Below are 22299 nucleotides of genomic sequence, written 5' to 3'. Positions count from 1 at the left end.
ATATGTTCAAAATGTTCTCGCTGCACGCTAAACAAATAATGGTGGATTTATTACAAGCACGTCTTTCCAGACTAAATATATTCGTATAAAACCTTCACCAGATGATTTCCTGGCCGCGGAAACAAATTTTGTTCGAAAATTAAACTAACATAAAAATAATAGAATTATAAAAAAAAAACTTTCCGGTGACAACAATACCAGAATCTGTTCGTGCGGTACAAATTCTGCATACTTTTCATACAAATCTGTGATAGAATCTTACATTTTCGATGATTTTTGAAAATTAACAATTTGCGCTAGTAAGAAGGGTGCCAATTGCTCACGAATTTCTCAAGGTTAGCTGGAAATTTGTCGCTTTATTTTACGAGTTATGCATCTGGCGTTTGGCCGACTGTCGGGAAATCCTTGCTTTTTGTTTTTAAAAATTCTTACGACGTCAGGCGCCGTGGATTTAATTTCTATGTTCGCCCTAGTCTTAACCTTGAAGATGTTCGTTAACTCGAGTCATTAGACCCGCATTCATCAGACCTTGCAAATTGTTTCCACTTATCCAGAAACTGATTGCGTCAAACCCGTTGAGCCAGAAACCCTTTCCACGCTTTCTGGCTTTCTCTTGCCCAAGGTCGACTAAAAAGTAACTAACGAAGAAAACAAAAAAAAATAGAAAGCACCCACCAGGAGTCATGACCCAATGTGGAAGGCTTAAGACGTACAAATCATCCGCAGTCGCAACCCTTGGAGGGTGCCAGCTGTGAGAGTTCCGTTTTGTATCCCGTTTTTTTTTTTTGCTTCGCTGTGTCTCAAACCGTAGTATTGCGTAACTAACCGGTGAACGGTGTGCAAAATAAGGTGCAAAACAGAACTCTTCTCAGCGGGTTAGGCTCTAGGTGAAATCGATATTTGTTGTCATATGTTTGGATGGATTTTGACAGAAAAGTGAGCAATTGCTGTGAGGAGAAGATTTTGAATGCTGATACCCTCGATGGAACGATGGCCCTGCTGATTGCCGTCTCTTATGTTGTTTCGTTCAAATTATCCGAAGACGACGTAACGTAAAGAAAAGGCAGCAGCAAAAAAGTAAGACGCGGCCTCGGTTTCATTGGGCTGATTGAAATAACTTGAATTTTATGGGTGATTTTTTTTTTCTTTATTTTTGCTTCTCTCGTGGGTTCCCCCTTTGCGATTCTGGTGTGTGCAGGGCCCTTGTTTGACCGCATCGGACCGTTTGTATCGTGTACGATGAAGAGGAAAGAAAATTCAAATTGAAATCGAACTTATTTCTTTCGTTGATCGTTATTATAATGATTAAAACGATTGCCAATGACGATAATGGGCCGGAAAAGGCATGGCAAGTCGAAACCGAAGCCAGTCCCGGGTACAGAGTATTGCTTTAATCCACTTAAGTGCGTAAGAGAAGTGGTTTCGAGCGTGGATCTTAAGCTGGAATTTTAATTCGACCGGTTCGACCCCGAGAAAACGCAAAACGAGATTCCCTTCTTGGTCTGTCGATGAGTGCTTAGAATGTGGAAGGTGGTTTGAGGATGGGAGATAAATCATTCTCAGCCAATTCGTTATGTTCGTAAGAGGAGAGAATGCGAATGTAGAGCACGAAAAGAAAAGGAAGGGACATTCAAAATGACTTCTCACTGGAAATGTGCTGGCTATTGGCTGCCTTTTTCGTTGCATGTTTTATGCTTGCCTGACCAGTGGCCATTGACATATGCAAATAAATCACCGTACCTGTTTCAGTGTGTGTAAACAAATCGTCAACTTGAGGGATGTGATTCTCAATTCTCACTTTAGTCGATTTATGTTGACCGTTGTCATGATCATAATGGAAACGATTTTTCGATGTGAAATTTAAATGCTTGTGTTAATTTATTTTATTTTCTGTTCCTCAGATTGGATGAGTAATCCCTTCGACCGAGTGGTGTGCGGAGATTTCGCAGGTAAGTCGATCATTTATTGCATTCGTTGTGTCCTTCTGGTGAAACCCCGTTGTGAGTTTTATAATTTCCGTCAGATCTGAGAAAGCGTGCATTGTGGTATGAAATGAAGCATGATGGCGGTCAACCCAACAAGGGACGCCGCCACCGAGCAAGAAGCAAAAAAAAACCTACAGTGTTATAAATTCACGTCAAGAGGATGTATGATTAAACAAAAGCCAATTTACCGCCATGCTTCCCTGTGCGGTTTTCAGTCAAGTTTTCTCGCTCATGGCCGCCAACATGAAACCCATCCAGGTACCGACCGGTCGGACTTTGGACAGTTGTTGGCACGAACAGAAGAGGAAAAACTCGTTTCGCACACCAACATTGTAACTTTTTTCCTGGTGCTTTGACACATGCACTGATTTATACTACAGAGCCACTACATAAGCATACAAAAGGCCATGGCGTCCAACAGAAAGATGAAGAGGGAAAAAGGCCATGCTCTTAATTCGATAATGGAACGAATGGAAAAAAAAGTGCTCCCTTTATTCAGAGAAAAGGCCAACATATGGTGCCTCCTCGGTTTGTGTTCAGCCTTCCACTGAATTCAGCCATGGTCGGATGAGAAGAAAATTTATGCTGATTGTGATGGGGAGAGTCTGACGCAGCAGCAGCAGCATCCAGGCTTGTGTCGTTTGTGTTGGTCGGAATATTTGAATTCCAAATGAAATGGAAGAACTGGATTTTTCCGTCGCTTCTCAGAAACCACAGCTTGCGGATCTCAAGCCGTGAGACACCTTTGCGGAGAGCGATTGTGTCGCATCTTCTATTTTACGACCTCGCACGGCAAGGAAGATGCAATCTCAGACTGACTCAGACACAGTGTCCAGGTCTGACTGCATTTGAATGCAGAAGATGGTCTTTTTTTTCCCCATCGGGTTTCAAAGCTCATGACATGAGTTATGATCCCGCGCGGTTTTTTTCTTCTCTTTTCTGGTATTGCGAGTGAGTCCAGTGACAGTCGTTATTTACTTTTAAGTCACGTCCTCTCTAAACTATACGTACGCGCAGAAGCCTAGACAGGGAAAAAAGAACCAGAATTGCTTGAGAAAAATTTCAATTTCATTAAATTATATTCCAACTCATCGGAGGGGTTGTTTCCTTTGCTGCACGAAGACACCGCGTGTGGAATAAATTAAGGTCGGTCCCAGGGTTAACACACTCGACGGCGGTATGCTCATGCAGGATTTCCATTTCCATGGGAATGAATTTCTTTATCAGCAAGCTTTAGACGACGATCGTGTAATTGCGGTAGATTAAGCTTGTTTTATGGCTGTGTTGCGTAAGGATTTCGAAGCCGAACCACTCACTTGGAGAAAGTCGGACAATTTCAAAGCGATCAAATTTTCCAGACCTATCTCTGGTAGTTCCAAATGTGGCACAATTGATTCCTGGTTTATATCAAACATCACATATCAGATGGAAATAATATCATGGCCGAACAGAATCGTTCAACTAATTGAAAGGAGGTTCAATTAAAGTCTTGATTTATGTCCCAAAGCAGTGCCGACCGCCACCGGGTAAAAATGTCAATCTCCAGCACATACACCCAATCGTCCAAGAAGTTCATTAATTCGATTGAAGAAATTGTTTCGAGGTCCAGCATCCACGGCATGTCGCGTACCTACTCCTTCCCATAATATCACTGTGCTAATCAATTCAATTATTTCTCCTAGTTTACGACCGCATACGCAAGCCAACAGCGTAGCTCTGATTATCTTGACTCGTGGTTACTGGTCTCCACCGGCAAGATTCATGGCCGGCATCCTCCTGGGTCTTTTCTTTCGCTTACAGTTACACACTTTATTGGCCAATTAAAGCGAAACCTACGCGGGTGCTGAGATTTTTCACCAGGTTCGAAGGCACCACAACTGAAATGGCTCAATTTTCTTGTTGGTGTTGGTGGTCATCGCCATCATAACCGGATAGCGAATCCCATGTGCCTCGCTTCCAGCCACCGCAGCCAGATTGTGGGGAGCCAAACGTAGATGACCTTCGACAACACGACGGTCTAAACGAGGCGTGGTTAATGGCCCATTTGATATCATTTAGTCACATTTGCGGGAGTAGTTTTTCTAAAATAGATGCCCGCCGTCTGGGCGGCCGGAATTCGGTGAATTATTTGCTGTCAACAGCAATCAAAGAAGCGTGCAATAAAAAACATATTCATTCCATTAAACCCCATTACTGCAGCTCCGATCACTTCGTTTAGAGTTTAAACGCACCCGAAAAAATATTTCCAAGTCTGAATCGATTAATTGAAGCTCGTTTCGTTGAACAGAGCAACGAGCTTTTATTGGCCGTATTGTTCCGCCATTTAAATGTCAAATAGACGATAAATTTTATTGCCAAACAAATCATTATTCCAATTTTTATGGGTACGGATTGCCAGTTTCTTTTTTTTTTTGCTTCATCTCGAACGCATGCCTCCGTTTAATCAGCGATCGAAAATCGATTCGTCGGCTCCCAGTAGGTATGCTGTTTTGGCACTCGAACCGCGAGACACTCGCCTCGTAAATCATTTCCCCACAACTCATGCCGGCTTAAATTCTAATTCCCGAGTCTGTCACGATCTTGGTCTGGAAAATTTATTGTTTTCGCTTTTCTTGTTCACTCCTTTTTGCGGAAAAGTCGTAAAACTTTGCTGTCTTAGATATTATTTAAAAGCCATAAAATTATGTTCACTTTTACGAGCAGGGAAAGAACTTTTTCTTCGCTCTGAAAATGCGGGACGCATGGAAAGCGCAGGTTTTTTTTTTCATTTAGGTCATCGTCAAAGGGCGTCCTATATAAACACTGTCTACAACAACAGTGTGCCTCATTGTATGAAAGTTTTGTACAGTGCAATTTTTATTACCTCTTATGATCAACCGAAAGAGAGTTGGTCGTCCGTAGGGTAAAGTACAGAAACTATGAAAAGTCATGGATTCGCCGGCTTAAATTGGTCGTAAAAATGAGATTTATGCGCGGTAGAGTGGAGCTGAAGCACTCCTTGACACGATGGTAAAATACAATAAATCAATTGCACCATCGAAGGGGCGGCGTTGGAGGAAACTGATGTAAAGGAAGAGATCGTGGCTGAAAATACGTTCGATGTAAAAAATATGCATTGTTCCATGTTTGCAGAAAACTTTATAATTCAGAACACAGCTCTCGAGACGAAAAGAAATTCCCAGCAAAACTTTGGACGTTAAGGCCCAAACATAATCATTCCACTCACTTCCTGGGGGCTATTTGATGAATCCCTCTAGGGAAATATCTTTTCTGAATTCGGAATGGGCGTATGCCAATATTGAATACCGGGGTTTGGAAATCGAGCGATAGGATGAGAGGGCGAAATTGCTTTCCGTATGCATTTATCGAGAAGGAAATTTTCGCTGACGATCGTAAAGGGAGAGCCATCACAAGCACATTTCCCTCTCCTTCCATCGTCACCGTCGTCACCGTTTGCTGACTACTCATGCGTCCATGGGGGGCTTCCCTACTATAAATTGCAGAGGATTTTTGATTAAAAATCAGCTCTGCTTTCCAGCGCGTTGTGAAACGATGCGCACCGACACAGGCTTAGGTCGAATGGGTGGGTGGAAGAAAAATGGAGTGTCAGGTGTAGTATTTCTTCGCTTCAAACACCCCACCGATTATTGCTTCGGTACTGTCAGCTGTGTTTTTAACCTCTATCATTTTGATTTAGTTCATTGCACGTTGTTGTGGAAAAATGGCCCATTTTATTTTAGAAGCACCTCATATAAATCCCTCGCTGAGTTCGCGGCTTTTGTTGTAGCAGCAAACGAAAAACGACGAATGAATGCCATTAATTCCGATTTAGGAAAAATCTCTTTCATTTCGTTTCTGTGAAAAAAAAAATGCTGTAATCTCGAATCCTCGATAAATTTATTACCTTCTATGCTGTTTCGTTTCCAAAAGAGAAAAAAAAAAACCCGAAACAAAAATGAACCTGACTCACAACTGTTACATTTCACCATCGTTGTTTGAGTGGGCAAGCCGCATCAGGGAAAATAAAATGGAAACAACGTCACAGATGGTGAGTTCTGTTCCAAAGAAGAAGAAAAAGCCCATGTCAGAACGAAAAGAAAATCAATAAATTATACAGCGTTCATCGAAATACTTTCCCGATGCCCTTTTCTCCCACTTTTTCCTGCCAGGTCCTTATCTGGCACAAATCACGGCCAATCAAGGTACGAGTCAACTTTCTTCTCACCGAGCGCTTCTCGCTGTATATTTTCCCTCCTAGACGCAATGACAACAGAGATAAATTTTCACCACACCGTGGAGAATAAAACGGGAAAAAAGTCGATCTCTGGTCAATGGATCAATATTTATTGCCGTTGACCATCTCCACTCCCCTTTCTAGTGAACCGCCACCACGTCGATCGTCTAGCTAGGCGATCGTCTTTACATTTAATGGTCTGTTTTCGTCCCTGTGCGCTGCTTTGCTTTGCCTTTTTTTTTTGGCTTTCTGATCCAGTGTCGAGATAGAAGTTTACGACTTTTATTATCCCATCTGACACTTTTCTCTCGAACAACGGTGCCGGGGGGAATCACGAACGGTGGAAACTCTATGCACCACCATGATCGGGTGAGCACCCCGTGTATCGCTGAGATATTATCGGTTCAAAACTTAAATATGGGAAATTATATTTTGCTATTAAGAGTGGTCAGGTAATGCGATACCGGTCACTAGATTCGGTGTCATATCGCTGGTTGTATTTAAATTGGTTACAGGCACGCTCGATTGTTTATATGATAAATTGGATCGATGAAGCCTAGATTTCTTTCATTGTGCGCTAGTCCAACTACTACGCAATATTATTCACGAGTTTGCTAAGCAGCCAATACACGAAAACCAAACGACAGGTATCGTTAACCGGGGGAAAATTGATCACGTTTACAGAACTAATAAAATAATATTTTCGATACTCAAAATAATTGTCAATAGTGTTGATGCAAATATTGACGCAAAATCCAAAAAGTTTTACTTTTTTTTCAATATTTTCCCTCATTTTCCCCTTATGTTTGACTTCAACAATAGTAGGCGATTGATACTGGGCATATTTTGTTAGGAAAGGTGTCATTTGTCTCAGAAAAACCATCGCATATCAATAAATTAAATAATTCTAGCCTTGCATTGGCAGATAGCCTAAAGGGTGTCCCACATCAAATTGCATCATGGAAAAAAACGCTGTAGAAAATTACCCATTAGGTATTTTCTTTAGAAAATTTGGGTAGAAATAGTTCAGAGTGTATTGTTTACACTGTATTTTTTATCACTGTCAGTTTTTCCAAAGTTGGAAAAAATTGCGTCATCGGAAAAGCAACGTCGCGGATTGATTTTGCGCAAACACCTGGAAAATCCTCAACTCTCTCATCGGAACATCGGAAAGCAACTCAGAATCGTGAAGTCAACGGTGAGTCGTGTGATTAAACGTTATTACGAAACTCCGAGCATCGGACGGAAGGAGAAATGCGGTCAGAATGGATGTTCTATTAGTGATCAGGATCACAAGCGTGTCGTGAAACCGTTTAAGCGGAATCCCAATGCTTCGGTCAGGGATGTGGCCAAAAAGTTGAATCGGTCCAAGTCTTTCGTTCAGAGAACCAAGGAGCGGGAGGGCTCCAAATACTGACGAACCGCAAAATACGGTGGGAAAGTCACGGGCCCAGAAACTGTACACCCAGTTGCTGACAAAGCCTCATTGTCTCATCATGTATGATGAGACTTACGCCAAGGTGGACTTCGGGCAGCTTCCGGGGCTACTGTTCTTCACCGCCCAGCACAAGTTTGATGTTCCCGAGGAAGTAAGGAAGCAGAAACTTTCAAAGTTTGCCAAGATGATTTGGCAAGCGATCTGCTCAAGTGGCAAACAGATTTGCGCCGTTCGTGACTACCGAGACTGGAAACGGGGAGATCTACAGAAGCGTCTACTTCCTCTGTTGAAGCAACACGAAAGCCCTTGGATCTTCTGGCCGGATCTAGCTTCGTGCCACTATTCAAATGTTGTCCTGGATTGGTACGAAGTCAACGGGGTCACTTTCGTACCCAAAGACATGAACTCCCCCAACGCACCAGAACTAAGGCCCATAGAAAAATACTGGGCTATTATGAAGCAGGCACTACGGAAGCATCTCAAGGAGGTCAAATCTGAAGAAAAAGCGGGTTTTTTTTTAATTTTTGTTAAACGATACATGAAGACTTCTGGCTTCCAAACAATTACTTTCCAATTACACCCATAGTTTTTTTTCTGGTTTCTCCTGGAAATACTGTTCGTCAAATTTCAAATGTTTATTTTACTTCACCCAACAAATTCTTCCGTTTCCTCTGGTTAACTTCCTTCCAAGTTTTCTACCATTTTGTTCTGGAAGATTTCTACCCAAAGCTTCTTCTAGCAATTCTCCGAACTCTTTCAGGTATCGCCAGGTAGTTTCTGTTTTCTGACATACTTCCACACGATTATTCTGACTCCTTCTAGAAGTCTATGCTGGTCTGCCGAATTTCTACTGAAGTATCCTTCAAACTATAACAGTAGCTTTCAGTTAGCTTCCATTTTCTCCAGGAAGCTTTTTCAGCTTCCACTGTTATTGTATTTTGAGTTCTTTCAGAAATAGTGATTGACTTCCTCTGAAAGTATCTTCAGACTTGCCCGAAGGTTTATCCTAGGTTAAATATACTAGAAGCTTCTTCCGGGGTTCTTCTGGTTCCCATGCAGTTGTCTTCCAATTTCCCGAAAGGTTAGAGCTGACTTTTCTCAAAAGTCTCTTTCCACTTCCCTCGAAAGTTTCTTACAACTTCTTCGGGGACAAATCTCCCAAAAAAAATTCTGGCTTATTTTGGAAGCGTCTTCCAACTGTTTATTGAGGTTCCTCCAGGCTTTCTTTGGAATTTTCTTAAAACTTTCCACGAAAGCTTCTTCCGACTTCCTAAAAAATCATTTGCTTTCTGTTAGAATTGCCTTCTGTCTTCCTTAAAAAGTGTTAATTGATTTCCTCTTCCATGTTTCCCAAAGTTCCCGGGAATGTTTTCCCATTGGATGTGAATTAAATTGTTTTAGAATTGTATACATAGCATGTAGGGGAAATGGCTCTAATGTTGGCCTATGGATCTAAGATTGGGCCCACTGCTAAAAATCTGCTATTTATCAATTTTATCTAGCTGAACGCGTCATTGGGACGGTAATAATGGATATTTTTGGTCTCTATTGAAAATTTAGTCGGGCCAAAATTAGGAGCATTTAGGCCGACATTACATCCATTTCCCCTATTTTGTGAAATCATTTGCCCGGAATCCGAGTAGAATTTCAGGGAATCTGAAACTGTACTTTTGGTTAATTTCTCAGCATTAATTTCTCGGGATGACACAGGTAGGAAACACTAGATGGAAGCTAAACTGATGGTTTACTGCCTCTCTGGTTACTCTATTCATTGTGGACATTTTTTTTTTATTTTCATTATAGTCACTTTAACACTCTTGGGCCATTCGTGACTTGTCCGAGGGTGAGTTTTGAACTCGATACACTGGCGTGAGAGGTATGAATGTTAACCACTATGCCGAGGTCGCCCCCATTCATTGTGGACATGTTTCGAATATTACAATGGTAATGGTAATTGATGAATACAAGCAAAATGTTGCTCTCATCAATAATTTATCTCTTAGTAAAAACTGTGTTCTCACATTGTTAATCTTATTTTTATTTTTGAAAACGGTTCGATTTTGACATGGTGCCAAAATCGATTCGTGCCAAAATCGATTCGTGCCAAAATCAATTTTTTGTGAACAATTTTAAGGGATCTTAAGACGATTTGTTTTATTTTAAAGTAGCATAACAATGCTCAATATGGGTTGTGTGAGTTTATAAAATTTATCGAAGTGAGGTGGCATTAATGTGTCATTTGGTTTCAAATTACTTGTTGCTACTTGAAAGCTCTTTGGCAAGCTGTTCAGCTGGACAAGACCTATTGGACTGCTTATTGAGCTTTATTTAGCATTGAATGTCTGTTGTGTTGTGCATTTAGGTGAACATTATCTGTATGTCACTGATGCATTGACTTCCGACGTGACTTGTAGCATTGCAAAAGGTCTGTTGAAAGTACCAACAAGAACAACATCAACAATATTAAAGTCATGATTTCTATAATAGTCAGAGGTAGGTTGGGAAGTTAGAAGTCAGACTTCCGAACTTTAATTTGGTGCTTGTGACCAAGGCACAGTGGGCTTGGAATTAGATCTAGCAGAGAAAAATAATTATACTGTGGGATTGCATCGAATTAGATTTGATATCTCAGTGAAGTTTTTGGATTAATTAGTACTACAATTTGATGAATAAAAGTAGTTCAAGTTTTGGCCGCAAAAATGGTGCAGCGATACAAATTTTTTTCTAAAGTTAAAAGTTGGCTGTTTTTGGCAAAGTTGTAGAAAGTAGAATTTTATGAAAAATTTCCCAAGACTTAAAAGATGTACATCTTCAAACAACTGAGATGTACGAAGTTTTATGAAATTTGCTTGAAATTCATGTTTTTAGTATTATATTTTAAAAATCGATCAAAAGAATACTTTTTCATTTTACCTCAATCGGTATTGATCAATCCAATCTTTAACAGTTCAATGCTATTATTTTTAGAATACTGAACATTGTATAACACACGAAATTTGAAAAAAAAAATACATGATTTTCTGAACGAATTTTCTAAAAAATGTACAAGTGATCGTAAAATGTCATCATTGAAGGGTTCATGAATGTACATCACATACACTTTAATTCCTCAATATCTCTCAGAGGTGTATTGAGAAATGTTTGTGATGTATGGATTTTACTCAAACAATATATTTTATTTAATAAATACAGAAAAAGCTATTTTGTTGCTTATCACAATTTAAAAATAGCTTAATTTTGATCAAACTTGAGATTTCGATTAGGAAACAGGATACAGATCAAATTTCCACTCTTCTTTTTTGCAATTTTTTTATAAATCAAATCAATTGAAGGTAAAACAATATTGAATCTTATCGATACATACAAGCTATGTCGGAAAACACCTTAATGTCTCTTCTTAGTGATCATCGATAAACACCAAAATAACCCAGGAAAACTATGCGTCAATCTATTACCTATGATTACATAGCCTATCATAGGAAATTGGCTTGTATAACCCAACTGTCCCAAACAGATTAAATTAGCCAATTTTTTCACGCATTGAATGTATTGGTTTGCATTATTCGATACATGATTATTCGATTCTAATTTTCGATTTTCGATTATTTTAACTAATCTTACGATAAACTGACATAGTACTGACCAATCGTGAGTCGTCAATCTTCCGTTCAGGCCACTTAGACACAAAAAACCCTCCTACTTTTATTCAATCTGAGCTATGCTTAAGAGTGTCTAAAACATATCTAGATAGAGCTGAAATTAGGGCGTAACAGCTTTTATAAACAATGATTTCTAGTAACATAGGGGAAGTCTTTCCCTACCCGATGAGGATGTTGGTTTTAATGGGCGAGCCTTGAAATTCTACAGCTCTATCTACATATGGGCTTTAGGGCACCTTCGATTTAAAAGAAATGTTATATCAAATCAGTTGATAGTTTTGAGATGCTCGGTAGATACCGCATACTTCTAGTTGAGTTTGCTATGATGTTCAAAAACTAAATATCTCAAAGAGATTTTTTATCGATCCCATAAACTTTCATCTCGATTTTTAAATCGAAATTTAAAGCGCAATAATCATTTCGCTTTTTGACACTTCTTCTTCCTCTTGTGGCTTTACCACGTTTCTACTGGGACTTTACGCCGACATTAACTTAATGTTCTTTGTGCACTTAAAAAAAATACTACACAATTATACCCTATGCTCAGGGAAGTTAAGATTTTCAACACGAAAAATTCCTAGACCGGACCGGGAATCGCACCCAGCCGCCTTCAATATGATCTTGCTTTATAGCTACGCCTTTGTCGACTGAGCTAAGGGATGCCCCAACACATAACTAATTAATTGACAGCTTGCCCCATACTTAAGTGTCGCCGATTGACACTAAGATGATGATTTATACCAATGTAATCGCACTGTAAGATGCCATTTTGGATGAAGGATAACGAATATGTAATTATCTTAATACCACTAAAGATCCCAATGGTGGTATACTGTAAATCAATGGTCTGAGGTCCTCTATCACCCTGTTTCGAAAAGACCATAAGCTACCAGTTACCCTGTAGAACCCCAAACCATGCAACAAATTGATCTACGTTCAGTATATCACAATCGAGTTCTTTAGGGGTATTAAGGTGATTACATATTCGTGATCCTAAAAATGATCTGAGATTCTTTTTTATCAGAGGCTTATTTTATTGGTCATCTTAAACCGGAGCTGTGATAAACAAATCATAAAATAGAAATATAGTAAAATTACTGTAAATCAATTAAATTGAGGGAATAATGGTCGGAGTCTCAACTGCACGTCAGGATTTTTGACTTGAAAATCCGTTTAACGATTTGGATTTATTTTTAGGGTGTGCTGATTACAGTGTATCCGGTAGCATTAATACAAATTTTCTAGATGATCTAGCATAATTCACCATAGAAAAATATGATATGATTCGAATGACGTATTATCTATATATAGAGTAAAATTATGGTGAAAAAGAGATCATCAAAGGCATCAGGGGCATCAAAAGTGTTATAGCGTGACCAACAAATTAATGAAAAGTTGTGAAAGTGATCAATATGAAAACCTTAGAAATTAGATATTGGAGAGCGGAATCATGTTCATGGGCACATACTGGAACAAACAGTTTGTGTCACTTCTATAGAAATTCTGTGGAAACCTCTTGGATCTGCAAAAGTCACAACAAAGGCAAATCACTCACCGGTGCCTGCACGGAATGACTCCTGAAATCAAGGAAGGGGTCCAAACCCACTCACACCTGCTAACTCAATCCGCTCGACATTCGAACATTGTCATCATTTCCAACCTCGTTGTCGTCGTCGTCGTCGTCGTCGTGAATGTCGCCTTCACAGCCACTGTCTCTACGGCTGGAACGGCCGGAATGAAGTGAGCGGAATTTTATTTAATCGCATGCGCATAAAATGCAATCAATAAAACTCCATTCCACATTTGCTCCCAGATTCTTGGCATCAAGCGAGACATCTCCTGCGTCCGCTGCTCTGTCGTGATTCTGTGGACGGAATTGTATTTGCCTTGGCACCAACACCAGCACATGGATTCCTATGTACGTCGATGCTCTACTTCTCTGGTGCCGGTGGGGATAGGCAATATGGGTACTGGCTGCTCTTCATCCCGCATGCTACAATAATAGCACATAAAACGAACGCAGCCGTCGTAAATAGCACCATAAGGGGCTCATTCGTCTTTTCCGTGGAGAGAAAATTTCATCCCGAAGCAAAGAATGCACGAGGAATTTTCCATTTTCTCACTAATTATTTCCTCGCAATCCAATTGATCAATTTCTTGAACTAAAACTCGTTTCTTCCTGTGCTCGGAGTCTGGGAGAGCCAGCAGGCTTCCGTGTTTAGCCGTGAGATATGTTGCTGCTCCAGTCGTAAAATTTTGCTATTGCGCATAAACAGCGTGGAAATGAATTCCACTTCTGGCTGTCGCTCTTTTCCGCGTGCTCGTAAAATCGATTTCTCCTGGCATTTCTGCTGGTGGTGGCGGCGATGGCAGTGTGCAACTGCTCCAACCACGCCCTGTATACAGCATTCATTGGTAGAGATAGCATAGCACAGCATAGCGCTTTTACCGAGGAAGAAAGCTGGCGATCGATGTCTGCCACGGTGTCTTTAAGGCAAGTTAAATCTTGTCAGCTGAAAATAAACCACTCGTATTTTGCTTGGGATTGCTGCGCCCGGGAAAAGTGCTGACATTAGCTGGATTTTCCACGGGATGCTCCAAGCTGGCACGCGAGGCGTTCTTTTTTTTTGTCTTTTATCCAGCAAGCGTCGGTATTGTTCGGATGAAAACTCGTAAATTTCAATAAAAAATAGAGCCACAGATTCACCACCACCGGGAGGAGTACAAAGAGAAGGGGGCTTCCGCTGTAAGATGAAAATCCTTAGAAAACTGTTCTGTCGTGTCATTTTGTTGATTCCACACGATGTGACACACGACGGAATCCCACAGAGATGGCACGCATTACGATAAAATTAATTTATTTATAACGCTCTGATCTTCTACTCGTACGACTTTTTCTTCTTTCCGATCTTTTTTTTTTTGGTTCAGACAATACAATTAACTCTGTTTATTTGGATTGCCATTTTTCCATTTCAAATGTTAAGAAGAAAAAGATGTAAGATTTGCAAAGAGAGAAAACGGTGTCGCTGACTTTGACTCTCCAAATGTTACGAGAGCTTGTTACTAATGCAGAAGCTTGATAAAATCGAAACAATAAAGCAAGTTTTTATTCCCCTAATTGCATTGTTTAATGGCCATTTGTCCGCCTCGTTTCACCCTCAACCATGTTTTTAATACAGTTTCAACCAACCATCGTTAGAGCTTCCGTGATCGGCTTGTCTCTGGAACGTCTCGTGTGTACCGGAATCCCCGCTTCACTCTCCTCACCAGTCCTATCCAGCAGGAAAGCTCCTAGATATGATTATTTATACAATTATATTGTTTTTTTATTTCGCTTTATTACCACTAGGTCTAGAAAAAAAAGTATGTGTTAAAAATAAAATTTATTACCTCTTTTCCAACTGGTAACTTGCTGCGGCTTGGATCATTCCGGAAAGCGATTGTTCAAGAACCGATGCTTGTAAGAACACAGGAGAAATTTTCTCTCGCGGCAGCCCCACAGATGATGAGTAAATAAATAAATAAATAGTGAAGGTGAGCTGATGGAAAAAATCGTCGGCACTATGTCTGTGCTGGGTGTAAGTGTAACCACCGCGTACCACCGGTGACTTTATAAATATTTAGATTTCCTCCGAGGCTGAAACACACGAGACAGGCTGGCATTTTTCTTTTCCACCTCCGGTTGGTTCGGTTCTTGATTCTAGGCTAAAGACAATGGCCGACCGAATTCTTGTATTTATCATAATTAATCAGGAATTAATTTTTCATTAAAGTGACCCATTAAAGACACTTTCGTAGTGCTTTGGCTGAGTTTTGTTTAAGACAAGACTGGTCTCCGAGCGTAGTTTGCGGAAATTTTACGACTGGCTTAATTAATTTAATTTCTAGTTGGACTGCGAGGTAGGCTTTGGTTGGCCTTCGTTTCGGATAACTTGGCGATTTAGCAACCCGAGGTATGCCCAGAGGTGTGGCGCTGGTCACTGTAATTAATGCCCAGTTACTGTGGTTATTTATAGCATTCACAGAGGTATAGGGAAAGTTTTACTGGCCCTTGCGTCATTTAATTGTGATTTATGAGCATTTTATACGCTTCGTCTGAAGATCAAATGGTTGTGGAAATTCATATGACAATACTAGATATGCACTTTGAAAAACCTATCTGCTTTGAACGATTCATTAAATTTTCGTTCGCTTTTGAATGTGTAAAGATATTTCGTGCTTTTTTAGCCGGGAAGTTTGATAAAGGAGGTTCTTATCTGGCGTCCAAATCGTGTAACACAACAGGACTTGTTTTTAGAGGGGAGTTATTAACGAATGAGAAGGCGATTAAGATAATCAATCATTGCAGATAGAACCTTTTGAAATATTCTTCTAGATGTGCTTTTTCATTCTTGGCAATACATGTTTTTATTTTCGCTACTTTCTACAATTTTGTGATATATCTAGATTATTCTTTGCCCCATTGGTATTTTGCATCTGTTTTTAAGGAAACGATACATTTTAAGTTTTTTTTTCGATTTATTGAAGATTTAAAGCGATTGATAAAAACTTAACTGTTACTTTAGCTGACGGCTAAGAACATGTGCTTCGAAAGGATGAGTATATCAAGCGAAACATTGCACATCAATTTCTCGTAGACCTTTTATTACAATGGAAGCTTCAGACCAGGGAAAGAGATTTGAACTACCGGATTCAAGGCAATTAAAAATCAATAATGTTTTGAATTTAAAAGGTTTAACTTGAATCGCGCTTTTTAAAATTCATAATCAAACAGTTTATAATATTACAACGCGCCTACAATTAATGGGAACCAATATGGTGTCACAACCGTAGCAAATCGTGTCCTGATGCACGCGCATCACGTTGTAATTAAAACGGAATTAAATTCTCCCGTTGCCTTACGATTGCTATGCTGACATGGCCATCGGCGGGCATTGCAGCGTGGTGAATAAATTCTGAATTCTGCATCTAAATGCAAATTAAAAGTACTTACAAGAAGCTTAACATCGGCACCCACTGATCGCAGCGTAATTACGTGTGCATGCAAGAATGGAGCGTAGAGTAACTTTCCAATTAAAGTTGGCTCAAGTGATGCGGACAGTGTCACGAAAGCTGAGGTTGATGGCCTGTGGGGAATTGTTTCGCGAAGCGGTTAAAAAACACAGTTGTCCCGAGCGAGGAAATGAAGCAGGAAGGTGCGATAATTTGATATCGCACAGGAAGCGATGGTCTCCGGCAATATAGGTACAAAGTGAAGGGCCAAATCAGCAGTTGTAGCCATGGAGCAGCACAAGATGAGAATGATGGTGGCGTAAAACAAATTGAAAATATGAAACTTGGTTCAGTGCAGAAGGACTGGGTAGGTGCGGCAGGCAGCTACCGGAAGGGAAAATCTATGGGGTGTGGAAAAGTCTCATGCGAGTGGCAGCCCATGCTGAAAGGAAAGCAGTCGAAGACGTCGAATGTCTGTTTCCGTATTCTTGACACGTTTTTCTACTCGTTTCCTTGCCACACGGCGATGAGGGAAACGAGAAATGCTTTATGCTTAATAAAATGAAAGATTTTCCTCGACACTGGTGTGCCTGGATAGCGCAAACGAAAGAAAGTAGTTTCATAACGCTCAACACCACGTGCTAGGGACATTTATTTATAGCGATGTTTCCGAACAAATTTCCCTTTCCTCGTACAGCTGAATAGGCTCATTAGAGGGCACGTTATAGATAACTTCTAGTGTCATTCAAGAAGACATTTTGTTGACTATCTGCAACATTCCAATACCGATATGGTGCCAGTCGAGCGATACACAAAAACACAAAACATACCCTATTTGTATTTAATTTAAGCGCCAAACTATGAAACCAGTCTAAGCGAAATTTATGCTACGATTGAAATATGAAAATTTATCACCGTGGGTTCCCTGGAGATTTATCCGAAAATACTCTCCCGATGTACCTACCGGGAAGATCCGTGCCGACTCGGGTACAACAAAATGGCTCAGAGAATCACACAATCTCCGGGAATCAAGGGACGAAAAGTAGTTTCATTCTGGTTCCTACCATCTGCAGTATATCCGACGCGATTTACGACTTGTTTGCCAATTTTACTCTTTTTTTTTTTCCTGTCTCGAAAAGGGGTGAAACAATGTTTAAACTTTAATTTCTTCATCGTCAAACTGGAATTTACTTAAAAGTTGTGTTTATTTTGGCAAAGGTCATTAAATCACTCATCGAACAAATTTATAGCTCGGGGAAATTGATTGAACAGCTGTTTTGATAGTTGCTGCTGCATGAGCATAAACAAATTGAATATGGGAGAGGGAAAATAATTTAAACATTGGATCTTAGTTGAATGGCAGAGCCTCGTGACAGAAATGTTTTATTTTTATTTTTAATTAGAGAGTTTTTGCTGCTTCTCGATTCCTGGCTCTGCGATAGGCTGGGGAAAGTAATAAATTATTCAATTCTCGGGTGCGCCTGGAAAATACCGAGTATCGATGCATGCACCAGGCTTTTCCCTTAGTTATGCTGGTACTGAAAGTGTGCTAGAAGAAATAATGCATTTGAAAGACGATGATGGAAAGGATTGTCATGTTACGATAAATTTAAATTTTTCCCCAACCTCAGTAAAATATCGATCTTGGATTTTTTTTCTTCTTCTTTATTTACAAGGTTTTCAGCCATCGGCTGGTTCGCCTTGGCTTCTTGCGTTGGTTGCAACCGTTCAAAAGTTTCTAATGAACAAAAAAGCATTAATGTTTAGTAGAGATTTTCACAAATGCCTGTTTGTTTGGGAAATCTATTATGATGATGCTTTTAATTTTTGGCGTCTGCATGCTTGGCTCTAAGAACTGTTTTTTTCTGAATCTCCGGCACTGGGGTTTTTTTTTAAATTATTATCGGACAGGTTTGAGCCGAATGGTCTCAGAATTTTATGAAATTTTGCTTCTTTGTGATTATATGAACGATACAAATGTATTCAAAATATTCGGAGTGGTTAATTTTCCCGGAAAATTTTAGCTAAAGTTTTCGGATATGTACGTACTTTGGAAATTAATTACTCATGATCCAAGCTTCGTAGAAAGAACGCTGTGTAGATAACGATAAAGAAATTGTCTCATCAATCCATGACAAATATAATCCGAAAAATATTTTCACGAAAATGTGCATGCTTCAATTTTATCTTTCACTGGTGAAAATTTATCTTACCGGTTTTGAATTATAACCAACTACCTAACCGCTCGGAAAATTTGGGTTCAACTTCTCTAATTCTTCTGAAACATGCTTTTGAAAATCTATAACTCTTGAACCAAGTATTGTAGACGATTTTTCCTTAATAAATAATAAAGAAATTATATCAGCAAAGCATAAAAAATATAAATTGAAATTTCACGGTGGAGGAAAGTTTCAAAGAAAAACAAAGAAACTATGACTCATTTTATTCACTTTTGAGAAGGGCGTATTTTTTACTGAAAATTATTCATGAACTACTAACAAAAAGAGGTATCAACTTAATTGCTTCGGCAAAAATGTGCGGTATAAAGTTTTGAAAAGTGTTGAAGTAGAAGAAATCAATGTATAAAAAGTTACTCTTGAGAAAACATTTTTTATGAGTCACCACCATACTTTACATATTAATAGCGAATTCGTTTATTATCGGGGTTAACACCAGTTCCAACCCAGTGCGAAACCGAACATTTTGTCAGTGTGAACCTCAACCTGAGCTAGGTTTTAAAAACAAACGAGCAAACTGACGTTTGTCAGAAAACAAGCAGACCCAATCTTGATACCCGATCCAGGTTGGAACTGAATAATAAACGAATTCGCTATAAGACTCATCAGGAGTTGTTGTTATTCACATCGTCGTGATTGTGCGCTGCTAAAATTGTCGATTTTTTATCACACGGGCTATCGTTATTCGTTTTTTTCCGTTCGGTATACCTGTAATATTGTACTAATTGTTAATGGAAAGTGCAGTTCGTTGCGATAATCATCTAATTAGAGCATATTTTGTGTTGTGAAAACAGTGAAAAAGTTATCCAATTGTCTAGCATTGGGCGATCTTGAGAATCCAATTCCTCTTTGCGTATTAGATCATCTCCACCGCTGTTTCTAAATCACTTTTGGAAACTAAGTCAGCATGACTTTCGCCTGTGACCAATGCGCTAAACCAGTTAAAGGCGATGAAGAATCCTTCTCCTGCATGGCTTTTTTGCGACAGGATGATTCACCTAAAGTGCGGGTGCAGTTTCGAACGCCTTTGGATGCGGTTGTGTTTTAAGTTTGTTCTCTGTTTTGTGCGTGCGTTCGCTCTCATAGTTTTCGGCTGCAATTGCTGGATTATCGCTGTCGCTCTGCCTCCCGGACGTTTATACGTGTGTGATTGGTAGTTTTCTCGCTTTCCGGGATGTTTTAGAATAGAGAAAGAAAACGTGATTCAACATGTTTGCAAGCATCAGAAGAGATGTCGCGATCTACGTTGTTTGATTTTCTCCCGGACCAGAAATTAGTGGCATCGCGAGTGATAATTTTTAGTTTAAGTTTATTAACGCGCTGCAAGGTGCGTTAAAGAGCTCGGCACATTCGGTGTTGATGTTGGCTCGCTTGTAACTTTTTTAGTTGTGTTTTCCAAAGAAATTGATCGAAATTGTACCAAAAGTGCTTCTGAACGTGTTTCGCAGTTGGGGGTGGTGAAATTCGTGAATTCGAGGCTTATGGTCAGTGAAAATTCCTTGTCACAAAATTGCACACCGAGTTTCCTTTTTTTGCCGTTCGACGACGACGGGTTTGCGAGAGAAAAATAAGCATCGGGAATTTGCTCCCGGATGTATTGATTTGGTGAGTACGTTCCAGTTGAAGATTGTTCTTATACATATCTCGATTGCATTTTCGAGGGGACGTTCGGAGAGCTTTGAGATTTAGACGTTGTTGCATTTGCGGGCAGATGAGCTGGTCGCCGGTAAGGGCCAGCAAGTGCTGCCAGCAGATGAATCAAGAGGTATTCGAAACAAAATTGATAAGAAATGTCCATTCAAATCGATTTAATACAGTTGAACAAATTTCAAAACTATATACGTGCCAGATTTGGAATTAATATTTTTTTAATCTGGAAGTGTGTTTATGATACCATTATCGATTTGATAAAGGTAGAGTGGACATGCGGGGCTTATTGTAAGTAAAAGTGACCTCGGAGTGGTCGTGAATTACCAGGCATTCTGAAATGGGTCACTGGAGCTGCAATAGAGCTAACAGCTTCTAACTCCCGGACTAAACCTGCTTTAATTTAAGGGTAATAAAAAGCAGTTTTCTTCCATAATAACACTGCCGGACAGTGGGGGTTAGATTGTACACACACACACACACACACACCACCATACTTTACATATTAAAATCATGTATAAATCGTGAGATGGAAAATTGCTTCCATGGCCAAAGTTGCTTGAAATGCGTTGTTCTACAATTTTGGCAAACATTGCGGATCTCGTTGGAGGTTATGTGGCTTTCAGTCTTTTGGTGCTCAAAAACGGGACTTTGAAGTTTTCATCTGACGTTTCGGTCACATGTATTGTGACCCACGGGACACTCCACTGCAGCGTGCTGGTATGGTTAGAAGTGGTTCTGAACGGTCAAAGGGAGCCATTTTGATGCTACAAAAATCGCCAAAAATGCATTTATTGCATTTCGGTTGCACCACAAAAAAGCGTACTAAACGCATTCTGAACCCGTTATTTTCATTATCTACACCCACGAGACACTCCACTGCAGCATGCTAGAATGGTTGTACGGAAAAAGGGTGCCATTTTGATGCTCAAAGAATTAACTAAATTCCGTTTTAGTGTTAAGAGCTCGCAGCATAGGCACAATTGTCACGATGTTCGGTATCATATGTTGACCACTCCAGTTTTGCGGTAGTGGCGGGAAATTCAACATGAACCGGCTAGCAGGACTTGGGTGCAGTTTCTCGGTTTGGTGCCACTTTAACTCTCTTATTAAAATATTTAAGTTAGTATTATCAGGGTAGTTCCTATGTTAATGAGTTCTAAATATCATAATATTATTTTAGATAGAGCACCTCAATGCTGGAAAACGATGTACAACAACTTATTTGAAGCAACTTTGCTCAAGAAAGAAATTTTCTATCCTAAAAAGTTCACGATTTATACATGCTTTTTATTTGTAATGATTTCTCGTATACAATATGTTCTAGACACATTTTCAACATTAATAGCGCACATTTTTGCTGAAGCAACTAAGGTGCAATATTTTTTGTTGGTAATTTATGAACAATGTTCAGTATAAAATACGCCTTTTTTAAAAGTGAATTACATTAGTTAACCCTCCGTTACTCGCGCCAACTTTTGTAACACGAGTACTCGCGCGTTGTACTTTGTACAACAGTGTGAGTTTTCCATTGCCATTTGGCAGCCGAGCTACCAATCGATATGAAACCAACGGGTATTCATTAGAAAACTTGTTTTTAACTAAACAAGCTAAACTTTTATCGCAGTTAACCCCCAAAAAATGCGGATGATAGTGAAAATGTGAATGGAAACCGCGTAAACGGTGTCCGTACTACGTGGGATTAGACTTAATTGGTTACAACATGGAATGTATCGAGATCCTGGCCAGATAGAAAGTTACTGTCTTCGGCAAAGTTGTTCTAAAGATCATAATTTTTTCGATGGTGGAGAGTAGTTCAGAATTTTCTCACTACGTAGCGCTAGAATACATGTGAAATTATCGCATGTGATATATCTCGAGATCATGACCAGATAGAAAGTTCATGTCGTCGACAATGTTGTTTAAGATGTCAAAGCCTTTTTGGCTTGTAAACAGTAGTTAAGAATTTTCTCACCTCGTGGCGTTAGTATAGATGTACACTTCTTGCATATGCTATATCTCGAGATCCTAATCAGATAGAAAGTTACTGTCAACTTGAAAGTTACTGTTACAACAAAGTTGTTCAGGAGGTCAAGGTCTTTTGGCT

The 22299-nt window shown here is 39.7% G+C and overlaps 1 protein-coding gene across 6 annotated transcripts in view; it reads left to right on the top strand.

Annotated features, from left to right (window-relative positions):
* The window catches only part of abd-A (abdominal A), a 63286-nt gene that overhangs the window by 24480 nt on the left and 16507 nt on the right, over positions 1-22299 (top strand). For all 6 annotated transcript variants that reach the window (XM_065228059.1, XM_065228060.1, XM_065228061.1 and 3 more), the window contains one exon: positions 1902-1949. In XM_065228059.1, coding sequence (XP_065084131.1) covers positions 1902-1949 — 48 coding nt within the window. The remainder of the gene's footprint in view (positions 1-1901; positions 1950-22299) is intronic.

Source organism: Ochlerotatus camptorhynchus, unplaced genomic scaffold, assembly GCF_037179485.1.
Source record: "Ochlerotatus camptorhynchus isolate MF236.1 unplaced genomic scaffold, CSIRO-AGI_Acam_v1.1 ptg000278l, whole genome shotgun sequence".
In the NCBI taxonomy this organism is placed as follows: domain Eukaryota; kingdom Metazoa; phylum Arthropoda; class Insecta; order Diptera; family Culicidae; genus Ochlerotatus; species Ochlerotatus camptorhynchus.
The sequence above is the reverse complement of the archived record's forward strand: the minus strand, read 5'-3'. Positions and strand labels throughout refer to the sequence as shown.